Source organism: Epinephelus moara, chromosome 12, assembly GCF_006386435.1.
Source record: "Epinephelus moara isolate mb chromosome 12, YSFRI_EMoa_1.0, whole genome shotgun sequence".
In the NCBI taxonomy this organism is placed as follows: domain Eukaryota; kingdom Metazoa; phylum Chordata; class Actinopteri; order Perciformes; family Serranidae; genus Epinephelus; species Epinephelus moara.
In genome coordinates, this window is record NC_065517.1 from 29,533,412 (window position 1) to 29,548,956 (window position 15,545).

The 15,545-nt window shown below is 39.5% G+C and overlaps 2 protein-coding genes across 4 annotated transcripts in view; one reads left to right on the top strand and one right to left on the bottom strand.

The window, feature by feature from the left end:
• Positions 1–231: 231 nt before the first annotated feature.
• Positions 232–5,396, bottom strand: atraid (all-trans retinoic acid-induced differentiation factor). Of its 2 annotated transcripts, none has more exons than XM_050058583.1 (7): positions 5,246–5,396; positions 4,930–5,063; positions 3,538–3,606; positions 3,004–3,075; positions 2,799–2,920; positions 2,588–2,688; positions 232–1,161 (listed from the first exon to the last, which is right to left on the bottom strand). In XM_050058583.1, exons 1-7 carry the CDS (start codon positions 5,342–5,344, stop codon positions 1,057–1,059), a joined length of 702 nt encoding a protein of 233 aa, XP_049914540.1. In that variant the 5' UTR covers positions 5,345–5,396; the 3' UTR covers positions 232–1,056. The 2 variants fall into 2 exon arrangements, with proteins under 2 accessions (XP_049914540.1, XP_049914538.1); XM_050058581.1 differs by having other exon boundaries at positions 4,930–5,066; positions 5,246–5,377.
• Positions 5,397–5,577: 181 nt separating this feature from the next.
• The window catches only part of snx17 (sorting nexin 17), a 45,184-nt gene continuing 35,216 nt past the window's right edge, over positions 5,578–15,545 (top strand). The window contains exons 1-2 of one of the 2 annotated variants that reach the window (XM_050058580.1): positions 5,578–6,642; positions 6,735–6,852. In XM_050058580.1, the coding sequence (XP_049914537.1) occupies positions 6,793–6,852 (60 nt within the window). In that variant the 5' untranslated portion in view covers positions 5,578–6,642; positions 6,735–6,792. Of the gene's footprint in view, positions 6,853–15,545 lie in introns of both variants that reach the window. The other variant, XM_050058579.1, reaches the window with a different exon arrangement.

Below are 15,545 nucleotides of genomic sequence, written 5' to 3' on the forward strand. Positions count from 1 at the left end.
GGGGTCCCCCAGGAGGAGCTGGAAAGCGTTGCTAAGAAAAGACGTCTGGGATGCTTTGCTTGGCCTGCTGCTACTGCGACCCAGCCCCAGATAAGTGGATGAAAATGGATGGATGGATGTCTTTGCTAATTGAGTAACATTTCCAGACACAAGTCCATAAAGGGTGTTCAAATGAACAAATACTTGTATGTGTACAACATTACGGCAGCATCTCAAGCAAAGCAACATAAGTACTTTTAAAATATTTTATTAGAACCATGAATCCCACCAGGAAGAAACATAAAACAACTCACCCATCAAGATAAAACTTTTTCCACATGTGACTAATCAACATTTTATCAGATGAGTTCAGTGTAACCCAACAGCAGGCACACAACATGTTTTCATTTCGGAGTCGAAAACATACAAGATGTGGTAACAGCATAAAGGCAAGTGACAACTAAATAACATACTGTGCTAGTTAAAGTCATTGTCTTGCATTTTAAAATATAACTTAATATAGATGGTTCATGTCACAAATCATAGAGTGAACCTGACTTGTTTTTGCTCTGAGTGAAGTACATGTTCAACATGCAGTAAACAATTAGCCAAATTCTACAAGTTTACTAAAATGTGCATCAGGACATGAACAGTAGTTTCACCGTGTAAACTCATGTACAGATTCAGTGCATGTTTGGCACCGTTAACAGCGAGCGAATCCTAAGAATTTACACAACACAGATTCTTCATTAGCGTCTTGTGTCAGACAACTGCATTTAAAATACAATTAAAGTGATGACAGTGATATTATCGCTAAAAATTTAAAACAATTTAAAATATGGAGCAACGTGTTTCAAATGAATTTACTCTCTAAAAATTGTACTGATGATGTAGGAAAAAAAGTCAATGCCAGTTTATAAAATTCCCCAAGATAAAATAATGCTTCAACACAAAAGTAAAATAAAATATAATGTTTAAAAGAAGCCTGAAGTCACCTCAGACTTTGCATCAGCATTTTCCCTTTCAGTTTCAGGTCAGTAAATTACTGCAGATAAAGGAGTCGAGTGCAGTTCAGCCTCAGAGTGATTTGGCCTTACGTCTCTGGGTGACCCACAGCAGGACAGAGATCACAACTGTTGATGCTCCAAGAGGCCCAAACACCTGGAGAGCTGGGAACTCCCCCTGTTTACAATGAAAATAAATACATAACTTTAAATAATCAGAAGTTTCAAATGCAACAATGTAAGAGAAAAACTTCACCTCCATAATGACCATTTGTATATATCACTTAACTGGGAAAATTAAAATTATCTTTGCTCTCTTCAAAGCCAGACTCCATTGACAAAAACAGTAATTTTACCTCACTGCACACAGGAGCTGCTGGTCTACCACTGCCTTGATCAGTTAGTTTATGGTATTGTGTGATTTTGGCGTTGTAAAGGTTCAGTGTGTGAGATCTAGGGGGATATATTGGCAGAAATGGATCATACTGTAAAATAATAAGAATGTTTTCTTCAGTGTATAATCACCCGAAAACAAGAATCGTTATGTTTTTGTTAACTTAACTAATTCAGCTCCCCGTAAAAACCTCCTGAACAATGAACACTACAGCATTTCTAACCAGGAGAAGTTTCAGCTGGTTGCAACCTGCAATCCTCACCACTAGGTGTCCCTAAATCCTCTTAATCTTACACACTGTTCCTCTAAAGGGTTATTTCCGACTTAGCCCAGTCACACAATAATGCCTTGTTTCCACTTACGTATGTAACTGGTGTCCGTAGATCTGTAAATGTACAAATGATGCCTCTAGTGTCCAACGCAAGGAAGTGCATTTCTTTACGGATGGATAGAAACCTGATAGAAACTACCAATGGCTGTGGGGGAGATGCTAATTTAGTCCTATTTTCGTCATCGAGTAGTTTGGAAAATGTGCTTGGAACATTAACGAGACAGAAGCAGGACCTGTCAGGTATGTGGCATGTAGCTTTTTAATTGTACAAACTCACTTGACGATCAACAGACACTGAATTGATGAAAGTAGCCTGTTAGCAAGTTAGCAGCCTGCTAGCTAAGCTAATACACTCATACAATCTCTCCAAAATCCACCGCAAAAGTTAATTTTTTTACGTACTTGAGGCAAATTCTGGACAGAGGGACAGAGGGGAGGAGTTTCACAGGCACATCGGATATCATGGAGATTCCCATCGTCTCCGTATACATACGTAAGTGGTAAGGAGGCGTAACACAAACTACAAATCGAGGCAGTGGTAGACCAGGAGCTCCTGTGTTGTGCAAGGTAAAATTACTGTTTTTGTCACTGGAGTCTGGCTTTGAAGAGAACATAAATAAGTTTCATTTTTGCGAGTGTTTGAGAAATACTGAGCATACGACTGGATAAATGAGACCTGGATTATACTGCAGGAGTTTTGTGAGAGTTTGTAAACAGATGTTTTGATATAGTTTTGCTGCTGTTAAACGTGGACCCCTATGACTTCAATTCATCCAATAATGTCTCATAATTGATAATCAAATGGTTATTTGGGGGGTTGAGGTATTCCTTTAAGTACATAATGCGAATAATTAAAATCAAGCTTCTTGCAGAACTGACCTCTCGAAGACACTTGTATCCATGGTAGCTGTCAACACAGCTGCACTCAAAGAAGCCGGGGCCGTAGGGGCCGCAGAGGGAGTTCTCCGGGCAGGTAAGGGCTGAGGATTGTTAATAATCATGAGATGAACAGTTGTCATGTGTTACCAGAAGGCTACTCCAGTTTTATATTTTATGTGTCACGGTATAAGAGTATCAGATGAGAACTTACACAGCTGTCCAGTCTGGTTGCACATATTTTTCTGGCCTTCACAAAGACGGTTTCCATCTTTGACCTCCACCATTTCCCAAGAAGTGTTGCCCCCTGGACAAAATATGTCTTGTGGCAAAATCCTATAGACGCACAAAGACAGAGTTACAAAAATATAAAACTCATAATTAGCTGTTATAGTTCAATTTTTTAACAGAGTACTTACGTGTAATTTAACTCAATGAATCCTTGAAAAGCTGTGTCACTGATGTTCACTATGGGATTGCGTGAGAGGTCTCTGCAAAGTAAAAGTTATAAAGTAAAAACACTTTTAAATGCAAAGGCAAATGTTCGGTATTAATACTAATAAAACATAATGAATAAGACGTGTTCATACAGTCCTTATATTTTAAGTTCTCTAATTATGTACTTATGTGGGATTAATCTGATTAAACTCTTATTTATTTCTGTTTCTGAGTAGTAGTTGAGATGAGTCTTTATTTGCTGCTATGAATATAAATTCTCCTATCTCCTGATCTTATAAACACAAACAACATTCTGAGGAATCATCCACGTACGTCTCCTTAGCGCTGCAGTGCAGATGTTTACGACACTTGTAAATGTACCATATGTTTTCTTCTTTGCCTTAAAAATAACCTCACAGTCACTAAGGAGGTGTCCACACAGGGTCTTGTGTAATATTGCCTGTATACTGTATGTTGTGTAAAAAGGTAACTGAAACTGTAGTAACTGTACGTACATTATTAGTGCTGTTGATGCTCCCTGAAGATCCTCCATGTGAGTTAGTGAACAATTGGACAGATCCAACCTGACACACACAAAAAACTTTGTTGAAACATTAACAAAACAAACTCATCATTATGCAGCTCTTACTTTTAAAAGTTGCAGAGGCGTTTGTGTTGTCATTGGTTTTAGTCTTTGAAAGTTTGCTTAATCCATCAGTATGTCTTTCAATTCTCCCTCTAAGCTTCTATCAAAAGGAGCACAGGTCATAAAAAGATTGTCCAGACCACAGGTGCACTCTGAAATAGTAATGGCAATATGTAGTTTTGCAAAATAAGACCACTGAAAACGTTCTAATGACCTTCCTTTGGTTGCCATATAAGGTTCAACTTCTGTGTCTCTGCTCTCATTAGTGGTGGAATGTAACTAAGTACATTTATTCAAATTCTTTCCATTTTATGCGACTTTAAAATTTAACTCTACCACATCTCTGAGGCACATACTGTATTTTTTACTTCACAATATTTGTCTGACAGCTTCAGTTACTTTACAGATTCCTAATTAAAGATTAATAATACAAAATATAATCAAATAATAAAGTATATGTTGTTACAGATTAAACACCCAGCAATTTAGAGAGTATCTAAAATGAGTTCCACGTTTACCAGCTGCAACATTAAAATGATGAACACACTAAACCACTTATAAATATATATCCACTAATATAATATAATTCTGAAATGTACTTTTAATTTTATAAGAATTTGAATGCAGGATGTTTACTTGTAACATGGTATTTGTAAACTGTAATTTTATTACTTTATTTTATTTATAAGGACAACCCACATTAATCAACATTTATGTAAATGTGCCAGTGTTATCCAGCTGGCTAATACTCAACTGCAGTCCTTTGGCAAGAGGTTTTGAAACAAATAAAAGGATAAAATTCACTGGACAAAAGACAACATAAACTACAGCAGTTAGAATTACTTAGTTAAAAAAAATCTGAATACTTTTTCCATCACTGACTCTGATATTGATCAGTTTGCCCCCAAAAATCTAAGATTACCCTCCTAATTGTCATATAAACAAAAATAAACAAGTACAAACAAGGAATATGTAAACTAAAATCACAGAAAAATAGAAATAAGAACAATAAAACTTGAATAAAACACTTTTTCGTTTTTTAAACATATATATTTAGGCTTATTTACTTTTTTTGCATAGTAACTTTTTTATTTTATTTTATTTTATTTCATTTTATTTTGGTTTAGTTTACTGGTGTTCTGCACAGTATTTCTTAATTTTTACCACATAATGTTATCCACAGACCATTTATCTCGTGGCGTAATTAAATTTAATTTAACTATATTTCTGGTAGACCCTGAAGGCGGCATTGAAGTCCTACCCAATGATGTGTTCAGGGTCGCCTGTGTTGTTATTTCTCAAGCAGCATCGCCCGTCTATCCGACCAGCAGATGAGGAGCAAAACATGCCCACTGCGGACCCATTCAGGACCGCACCACTGCACAGCTCACATACCTGTTAATACAAAATATCACAAAGGAAAAAACAGGATGTAAACAACAATAATCCCAATCATCCTCGCTGGCACCGACAGCTGCTACACATCCACCAAAACACTCTGTTTTTCCAACAATATGTGGATATTTACACATCCTGGTTCAGACTACAGCTGTTACATTATCAAACCCAAGTCTTACCTGCAGCCCAGTCAGTTGATAACTTGCGTAAAAACACGAATTAAAGATCAAAATAAGCACCACAGGTTTCAGCTGGCTGCACCCAGCTTTCATTTTCATCGACTGAGGTCATATGATCCTACTGTAGCGGACATGTGACAGGAAACTGGTCCAACTAGATCCACAAGTCTTGATTGTTGCGCTGCAATTGTGCATACACTCAATTTGGAGCATTTATTGTGACATTATCTGCTTACGTAGTCAATAGAACAAACAGCAGCACGTGAATGCATCCAGTAACATCTAGCGTTTTTTTTTTTATTTGTGCAGAAAAATGGATAATATGTCTGAATATTTGATTTTGCAGCTAATTAGAAAGTGTTTGGATTAATTTAATGTTTTATTGCAACGCATACATTCTTCATACATTAAAAAAATGAGCATTTTTTATTTTTTTAATTAATGTGCAACGAATTAATCTAAGTAGGTTGTAACGTTAAGAGTTTTGTCCCGTTAAATTTCTAAAATTGTTGACAAAATGCAATCGCTTTTTTTCTGACTGACTGTAATGAATTTTGACTGCGCTTTCACTGTCAGTTTGGGTTGCACCAACTAAAGTGGGGACCTCAACTTCGACGATTTTTTAAAGCTTAAAATGTAGAACAAAACATGACTGTAGCACATTTATGAAATAATGAAACACTATTACGTGTTAAGGGTTAAAATGTGTGGCGGAAATTGTGCCAGTGTTTTGTTATTTCGTACCCGCGCAGAGTGGACCACCCCCCGGCTACACACGAGATGGTTCAGCCCGGCTGGATTGTTGCAATGCCTCTTGATGGGCCACTAGATACACAGAACACAGAATGGCTTGACGGCCCTGGTACATCTGCCTTTCTCTGCCGTTTCTACCACATTTTATCTATGAGTTATCTCCGTCGCTGTGTCGATTTTTCTTCAGCGAATGTAGGAGACAGGAAAAATACAAACCAAACCACCAAAAGTGCAACTGTCTCCCCTCATATTTCGAAACGTTTGCCAACGGCTCTGCGACGCTGTGGGGTTCGCAGGAAGCAACTGCACCTTTTATCCCGAAACTTCATCTTGGTTTCGCTAATGAACACAGTCACCTGTACACGTTGAAACTCAAACATCACAGTAGGTGGTTTTAAGTTATCACGACTTGGTTAAAAGTGGCTGGAAAGGATATTTTAACGCCACTAGTGAAGGTGTAATTACTTAACACTTGCAACATGGCTGCTGCGGGAACGGCAGTGAGAAAAGTTTGACACTGACGTGGGAGAAGTTTTATGCGAATGCTAGTGGGTACATGAGTTGTTGGCCAGATAATAAAGTCGTCAGCAGTCTCCTCCAGCCTGGCACCGCTTTCCCCGGACTTACAAACCAGTGGATAAACCGTGTGAGAGCCTCCTCCTCCTCTGTAGTCACCGCCGACAGTCACTGCAGTGGACTTTGTGGGCAAACTGTGGTGTCTTCTTCTCCATCGTAGGCTGTGCTGGCGTTGAAGGACTTGTCGACAGGCAGCAGGCTGTGTGTTTCGAGCCAAAATGCATTTTTCCATACCCGAAACGGAGGTTCGTTCGGGAGAAAATGGATCAACCTATGTGGTGAGCATGATCAATTTGTGTTTTTGTTTCACACGCTTTCAGTTAGCCTGTGTTAAAGGCTGGCCTCAGCTGGCCACAGGTCGGGCTAATGTCAATGCAGCACGAGTTCCTATGTTTACTCTTAGAAATTATCTGATAGCATCAACAGTGATGCATCAAAAAAGGCCTAATGCAATTAAAAAAAAAAAAACCAGCTGTACCTTCAGTTAGACTACAAAATCCCAATTTGTCTCACATATGCAGTCACTGTCTTTCATTTGGACGCAGTCTAGCAAGCGGATGAACTTGATTTAGGGAAGTAAAGCATGAGGAAGTTGAGTAAAAGTCTATTTGACCATGAAAACATGCCTAGAGAGACTGTGATTCTGTCAGGCCTTTGAAAGCAACATCATATCTGGCATTAAACATTTAGTAAATGCTGCAGTGTGGCACCAAAATGTTGCATTATTGTGTGTCTTAAAGGGTAGCTTAATTTTTTTAAATAAATCTGGACCCTATTTTCCCATGGTTTTGTGTCTAAGTGACTAATGGGTACAACTATTTCTTAAATTGGTCCAATACTGAGTGAGAATGTTTCAGCCAGCAGCTGAAACAAGCTGCAGTTTTGCCACTTTGCGCAATCATGCACCATTCATTTACGCCCACTAAAAGTGCTTGTTTTTGACACTGACAGGCTCAGAATGTTGTTATAAGTGTTTAACAACATTATGGAGAGGATCCCTACACAGATAGACCTTTTTGTAAAAGAGTAAGATCCTTTTTGTTCAAGCAGAAACAGCCTCAAAATCATTGTCACTAAAACCTCCCAGACTCCATTTAAAAAAGCAGCGGTTTTATCATAGTAAAACACACTAAATTCAAAGTCGACAGAAACAAAATAACACTCACAAAAGCCATCTTGCTTTGTCTCTCCACTGTTACAACCATTTGCAACTCTGGTTTAGTTTAAATAAATCCTTAATTCACCCAGTTAGATGTGAAAATATGCTGGCTCTATACAGGCTTAAATTACTGTTTATTTAAATGGAGTCTGGTGGGTTTGGCTGGCAATTTCAGGGCTGTTTCTGGTGAAATAAATAGGATCTTACTCTTCAACAAACAGGTTTATCTCTGTTGCGATCCTTTCCGTAATGTTGTCTGACAATCTGAGCCCATCAGTGGCAAAAACAAGCACTTAGAGTGGACGTGAATTCACGTGCACAAATGCCCCAAGTGATTACACTGCAGCCTGTTTTCACGACTGCAGCAGCCTAACTCAGTACTGGACCAATTTCAAAAACTACCTTTCCCATTAGTCACTTAGACACAAAACATGTTAAAGTAGCATTCAAAAACACACCAAAGTTACCCTTTAAGTTGGCGCCAGTTGATTTGTTGTCATTAGCCACCTGAAGAAATCTGAGTGTGGCCCTAATCTCTGATTCATCACCTCAACCACAACAGAGTTCCTTTTATTCTACAGGTTTTTGAGTCAGCACTTAAATCCTCCCTGAGATTGGCCAACATGATATCACAAGCCTCCTTGATATTTAGAGAAAAAATGCAGCCAAGATTAAAGTCGTCCAACTAGCGGCTAAATATATCAGTCTGAAGTATAGCAGTCTTGAAAGCACATCAAGAGCAACGATAATTTGTGGCTCCATCATCTCACTTTGGTTGTTGTACAGCAGGTTCCCATTGACTAACTGTGTTTTATTTCCTTTTCATCCTTGTCTTGTTGTCTTTAATGTTGTTTTATACTCGAGCTGGGCGTTATATCGATATTGTATTGATGCTGTGATGTGAGACTTGATGTCTTCGTCTTAGATTTTGGATATTGTAATATCGTAAGTGTTGTGTCTTTCTGGTTTTAAAGGCTGCATTACAGTAAAGTGATGTATTATCTGAACTCAACAGGCCGTACTAGCTGTTATCTAGTTGTCTCTAGTTACCTGCTTAGTCATGTCCACACTGCTGCTGATAATGATTCATCAAAAATCTCATTGTGTAAATTTTGTGAAAGCCCCAATAGTAACCCAACAATATTGTCGCAACATTGCTATGGTGGTATCTGATCAAAAATATTGTGATATTTCCTCCATGATGTTGCCCAGCCCTACTTTATACCTTGTCTAAAGCACTTTGAATTGCCGCTGTGTTTGACAGGTGCTTCGCCTTGTGTTACCTTGATACATTGGCAGACATGCTCTGTAGTGTTCAGAGAATAATTCATGGGGGCTGGTCAAGGACTGCAGAAGTGAAGCTCCACATTTCCAGCTTTTGTGCTTGGTCTACACCGTTTTCCTCATAAACCAGTAACACCAGTCGCAGACACAGTCAGGATACAGTGTGCTAATGTGGGGCAGAGGCTGTATTGTCTAAAAGAACTGCTGACAACTCAAAATATTTCCTCCTTTTCCCTCGTGTTGCCTACTACTTCACATAACAGCACTGGTGTGAATGTGCGTCTATTAACAATCCTTTAAACCAGACCTATCCATGAACACAAGTCATTACGTTGCTAGGGAACAGCTTGGGTTCAAGTGTATTTCCTGTCAGTTATGGAAATGATGTGAACTAACACCACAGCAACAAATAACCTTTTACAATATTAGGGCCATAGTTTTCATTGAAAAGCTGTTTTTGTGTCATGTTTTATAAAAAAATGCAGCCACTCTGATATTCACCAGATGCTTTGAAATAACATCTGCAACATCTGATTTCCATGTGACATCACACTGGCTGCTCTTAATGTCACACACCTGCGAATGACTATTTTCCATCTTGACTCCATGTGCTCCAAAGAGGGGAAAAAATCCTGGAATAAGGTCATTAGTATTGAACATGTCAGTGCGTTCAGTGTCCCTGCTGCCTCAAGACAATATGAACATACTTTCTCTGTGGAAGCAGTGGTATCATACTGTACGTGCAGTAATATGATTTAGATCGCTTATTTTTCATCCACTTTGTTCTGCAAACACCTACTCTTGCTGTTGAAAGTCGATAGGTTTCTAAATTGAGCATTTCAGGTGCCATCTCTGGCTCGTTTCTACCTGTCTGAGCACATTTTTTTACTCCGTACTGCAGTGGCAACTTTAAAGCGACCGTTTTTCACCTCTCAGCTGGCAGTCCTGTGACTGTCATTGTGACCTTCCTGTAACCAGCCCACAGGAAGGGACTTTGCTTGATTATAATGCTGAGAGATGGGATGTGTGTACCTTGGAACCAGTAAGCCACAGAATCTGCAGAGTTTGCACACGGCCTTTACAGAATAACAAGGGCTGCAGTTTTTTTTTTTAAATGTGGTGCAAGCACAGACATATCTTTTATTTTTGAGTCCTCACACTTCCTGTTGTCTGTTAGACTTGTATCTTCCTCTCTGGTTCTCATGGTGTGCCTTTACAGTATGTTTTCGAGTGTTTGTGGGTGTGTAGAAGAGAAAGACTGGTGCTACTGTAAGTGATGGTGACTCATTTGCTTTGGTAGAGGAACAGGTCAGGACTGCGATGATGGAGTTCATCTGTCTCTGTTTATAGTATTGCAAACTATGGAAATCATATTCAACAGCATGCCCTCATCATCCTGCATCTGCCAGAAAGCAGTATGTTTAAACTTAGAGACGCAGAGATGATTCATAAAATATGTTCAAATAAGCACCTACCTCAAAATTTCACAGACTGAAATCTATTCATCCTACTCATACTATGTGAAAGGGAGTAGCGTGCACAGATCACATGTAGGTGCAGGGCTAAGACTAATGCCTACACACTGACTCCAAGCTACAAATGTATCTAAAGGGATACTTTGCAGATTTTCAACCAGCTTTATGTCATAATAAAGTAGCGTATGTGTAAATAACTATGTTAATCTTCCCTCCATCTTGCCAGCACCCATAATCTCTCTGCTCATTTACCAGAAAAAAACCCACACCATCCAGCTGATTTTTGCTGACTGTTTGGCTGTTGCTCGAAATACAGATTGTACTTCCTCATTTTTGTACGTCCACCACCATGGACACAGTATAGCAGCAGATTGTGAGAGAGCAGACCAAATATAGATAAAAATTGCAAAACTAAGCAGTGCTGATCAAATATAAACCAAGATTTTGTCACCGTTTTTTTATTTCTTGCCCAAAATGTTTTGAGGAACATGAAAGACAGGTGACATGCAGGTGCAAAGATGCATTCTGGGTGGGGCATGAGCGACCAGAGCGAAATTGGAGCGAGAGATAAGGCTCCGCTCCACCTTTTTAAAAAAAAAAAAATAGCCGCTCCTCGCTCAACACAAAATCCTGCCGCTCCCCGCTCCGCTCCGCTCACATGCTCTGGCCAGGAGACAAATGCTGGTAAAATTTGCAAGTGGCTGCGATATTAGCATTGTCGCGTCACAGCAAGCCCAGGGTGGGGGATTTGAACCCAGTGTTCAGAGTTTGCTTGTTCTTCCCGTGTCAGCGTGGGTTTTCTCCGGGTACTCCGGCTTCCTCCCACAGTCCAAAGACATGCAGGTTAATTGGTGACTCTAAATTGGCCGTAGGTATGAATGTGAGTGTGAATGGTTGTCTGTCTCTATGTGTCAGCCCTGTGATAGTCTGGTGACCTGTCGAGGGTGTACCCCGCAAGAGGATAAGTTTGAAAATGGATGCATGGATGATCCTTAGCTGTACAGCTGGCCAACATATTGTTTTTGGATAGGCAGCTAGCATTATGTCAGCCACCAGCGGGAGGATTTATTGGTCTGGTGTGGCACAGTGTATTCTCGTCGTTGTGGGTTTTCTACCTTTTGAGCAAAAGCAAATGTCTCAGTCCTCTCCGATCATGTAGCACCAATTTCAAAAGTATTTACGTCCTTTTTTTGCATAGACTGTCCCGTTTTGTGGAAACAGGGTTCTCATGGTTATGGAAAACCTAAAACAGTCATGGAATTTCATAATCACATTCCAGGCCTGGAAAAGTCATGGTATTCGTAGGGCTGAGCAATGAATTGAAAATTAATCGATATCGACCTTCATAACCTCTCACTGGTGTAATCTTGCCCATGTTGGTAATTTTCTTTTTTGTTTTTAATTCTGTTAATACTTTCTCCACTTTGTGTGTTCATGTACTGTCCACCCTAAAAACGTACAACTGCATGTGTAGTCAAGTGACTCTGCCCCGTCCAGTCCGCGGTCTGGAAGCAACAAGGAGGAGTAGTCAAACGCCTAGCTAACTGAGCAACTTGACCAGCAGATGAGCAATACAGTTCATCTGTGTGTTTCCTTCAAATCTTTTAAAATCACAAAGATAAGATACACACTCTTTCATTAAAAAAATACACCAGCTTGAAAAGTTAATTAATCCTAATCGTGGTAAAATATTCAATTTATTGTGATATTGATTCGAGGTCATATTGCCCAGTCCTAGGAATATGTCAGAATAATTGAAAGTTTTGGAAAAGTCATGGAATTTTGTTGTATATAATGAAATTATTACAGTAACCTTCTGTCGATAACCTCCCATGTAATGGAACATAGTGACAAATTCATTTTCTGTCACTGTTTTTTTTCTGTCGCATAAGTTTTGTCATTTCCTCCTAGAGTTCGCCTCGCCCTTCCTGTAACCAGCCAGCTGAAATCATGTTTAAGTAGGGTCTGAATCTGATATGTTTTACAACAGTGGACCGATTCTTTATTATGGGTCCTTGGAAAGTCATGGAAAAGTTTGGTATTTTATCCAGGAAAATGTGTTTGAACCCCTGTGAAAAGACCATCTTTCCAGCCAGCAGTGAACTGCTTCTTTAAATAGACAGCGTTTGGTTCCCAGATGGATCCTCATCAAGTCAAAATGTTTCTGGCCTCAAGATGATCCGACCGGGATCAAAATCTACAGTATTTAAATAAATTTTTGGTTTGGAGCTGGCATGAAGAAATGTGTGCATAACAGAGTAATAGATCACAGTGTTTACATTGTTGCCCCTGTCCCCGAGTTGAACTGCTGACAGTCCCCCAAAAATGTAGGGTTATTTTTTGTGTTATCAAACAGCGCCAAGATATTCTGCATACTCATTCTTCCTTCCTGCCTGGATACTGCCGACATACACATCTTTCAGTTAATTCGTTGGCCTTCCTCCAAATTCTTCAGCCTTCCTTTTCCCCCTCCAGAAGTTTTGGTTCGTACTTTGTTTTACTATTGATTGGTTTTGTCAGTAATGGCATGTGCAACTGTATGCAACACTGTGGTCAGGAGTCTTTAAGACTTCTTTTGTGTTTGTTTGGACAGATGACCCACCATGTTGACTATAAATATTCATTGAAACAGAAGGGGAAGATTAAAGCACTGACAGTTTGTGCCTTGACACCCAAGCATACAGAGCATACTTCCTGTCATCCCACACAGGCTGTTGGAAGCTGATATTTCTTAGTAAATGCAGGAACAAGTATGATTGTCAGCAAGTAAATAACAGTCCTTAGAGTTGGTACAACTAGTACAGGACATTTTTCCCCCCATACAAAATAATAGAAAACATCTGCAGATTTTGTGACAAACTGAAAAAAGGAAAGATGATCCATCGTCTTAATGTCATATAATGGTTTATTTAGGAAGTGGTAGCAGCTGCTGATTGTTTTTAATCACAATATTTCACCAGCCTTTAACAATCTGTGTCCATGAGTTATCGTCAGTAGATTCTGCGGTGGAAAAGTTTCTGCGTCATGCTTTTTTGGGTCATTATCTCTCTAAAAAAAAGAATAAAGATAAATAGACTTGTGGTACACGGTGAAAAAACAAGATTCTTGTGCAGTTTAAAAGCCCCGTTCTGTAAGCGAGCCTGTATTTGGGCAAACTTTAAAGATATCTATCTCTTCCTGAGGGCATAACTTAAGTATTGCTTTGTTATTTATGTGGTTTGGTATCGTTCCCAACACTTAATGAGGCATCTGACATGAAAAATAGATCTACGCTGTGAGATTGGCTCCAAACATGATGGCAAGAAGATATTTGCTGATTCCAAATGTTGGTTTTGCGGAGGAGTATCCAGTGATAACTCCTTGTCTGTCTGTCAAAACAAACAAGCAGCGTCTCAGAGAAAAATTAAAGATTCGCCATGTGGTCTTTGTTTTCTGTATTTTTTTGGCGTCTGCATTAGCAAGGAGAAGCTGTTTTGATTGGAAATTGAAATTTGCAACTGAAGAGTTTGATTGAATCCAGTTCACAGTTCAAACACTTGTTGGTGAGATGAGACGAAATGAGGTGGAGATTAAGGTAGTCTTGATGTGTTGTGAGAGAAGTCAGCAGTGAAAGTCACTTTTTGCTCAAGGCACAGGATGTCAACGGTTGTGGCTTTGCTGTTTTTCACCAACTGTGGTTTCAGTCTGCACTGAGTTTATAGCCTGGCACCTGAGGGCCCTGACACACCAAGCTGATGGTCAGCCGTCTGTGAGCATCTGTCACCCTAGTTTTAGTAATGTGTCCCACACCGTTGGCACTAGTCAGCCCTTGGCGGCTATTTTTCGGCTGATTCAGCATGTTGAATTGGTGTCGGAGACGGCAGAGCCCGTCGGTGAATGAAATCACTCTGACTGGCACAGCTCGGTGCATGAGGAGAGAAACAAAAGTGAGAGAAGCAAACAAATGATTAAAGTCAAGAGGGAGTGAGATCGAAACAAACTTGTTATATTAGGTAAACAAATTCTTTCAAGCCTTTGAACAGTTCTCAATTATTGTGTTATTGTTTACCAGTGTACGATAGACACACTTTGTTGCAAAATGGCTTACCAGTGTCTTTAATCCACCGTGTTGGTCTTTTGGTTTCCTTTTTTGATTTATGAATACAGAGTACCACTGCCTGCTGGTGTGGAGACTTATTTCCTCTCATGCATGGGCAGAGCGTACGTGCTGGTTGGCTGTTGGTTGTAGTCTTTGTGGTGTGTTCAAGTGAAACTTTTTTGGTGAGACTAGGGCTGCCCCCGACTAAGAATTTTCCTAGTCGAGCAATAGTCGTCATTTAGGGCCATTAGTCGACTAGTCGCTGGCATGTTCACGATATTAATGTAATTTTTAAATGATATATTTTGGGCGGGGCAACACAATGGTTTGAGTTGAAGGTGTGAGAAAGAATAGTATCAGTAACATTGTTAACACTGTGCTACATTACAGAGAAATACAAAACCGTACTAATGAACCTTCATTAATATAGGCCTATATTTTATCTACAAGTGCACGCCACACACTGAGCGAGCCGCCTGTTAATGACACTGTGGGCTAATGGGCATGTAGCTACTTCCATGTTTCAGATGATACGTCATGTTTGTAGTCGACCAATGAAGATGAGTTTCACCTTCTCAAATTTATTTTGAAGAGGTGCAGCTTCTAATAGAGTTTCACGTTTGCTTGTGTTTTTTTGTTGTTGTTTGTTTTGTTTTGCTGTGAGTAAGGGACCAGTGAAATCTTGCCAACTAATAACCTGGTCGACTCATGTTTGGTTGATTACTAGGGGGCAGCCCTAGGCGAAACACAGGCAACGCGAGTCATCTTTTGTCGGCACTAGTGCTTTGTGCGTTTGGTGTGTCTGGGCCTTTGGGAAATGCATCTGAAGAAATTACAGTCAGCTTTGATGCCTTAAAAATACTTTATTTAATTAACCATATATTTCAAGAAAGGTTCTTAGTCAGTATTTATGTATATATCTGTTTAAATCTACCTGCTTCATATATATTTAATTCTCTTATTTTCATATCCACC

Excerpts from the sequence above, each read along its gene's own strand:
- atraid (XM_050058581.1), bottom strand. The coding sequence starts at position 5,344 with ATGAAAATGAAAGCTGGGTGCAGCCAGCTGAAACCTGTGGTGCTTATT. Across the intron at positions 3,607-4,929 it reads GACCCTGAACACATCATTGG|GTTGGATCTGTCCAATTGTT; the intron begins GTAGGACTTCAA and ends TGTGTGTGTCAG. Across the intron at positions 1,162-2,587 it reads GATACAAGTGTCTTCGAGAG|GGGGAGTTCCCAGCTCTCCA; the intron begins GTCAGTTCTGCA and ends CATTGTAAACAG.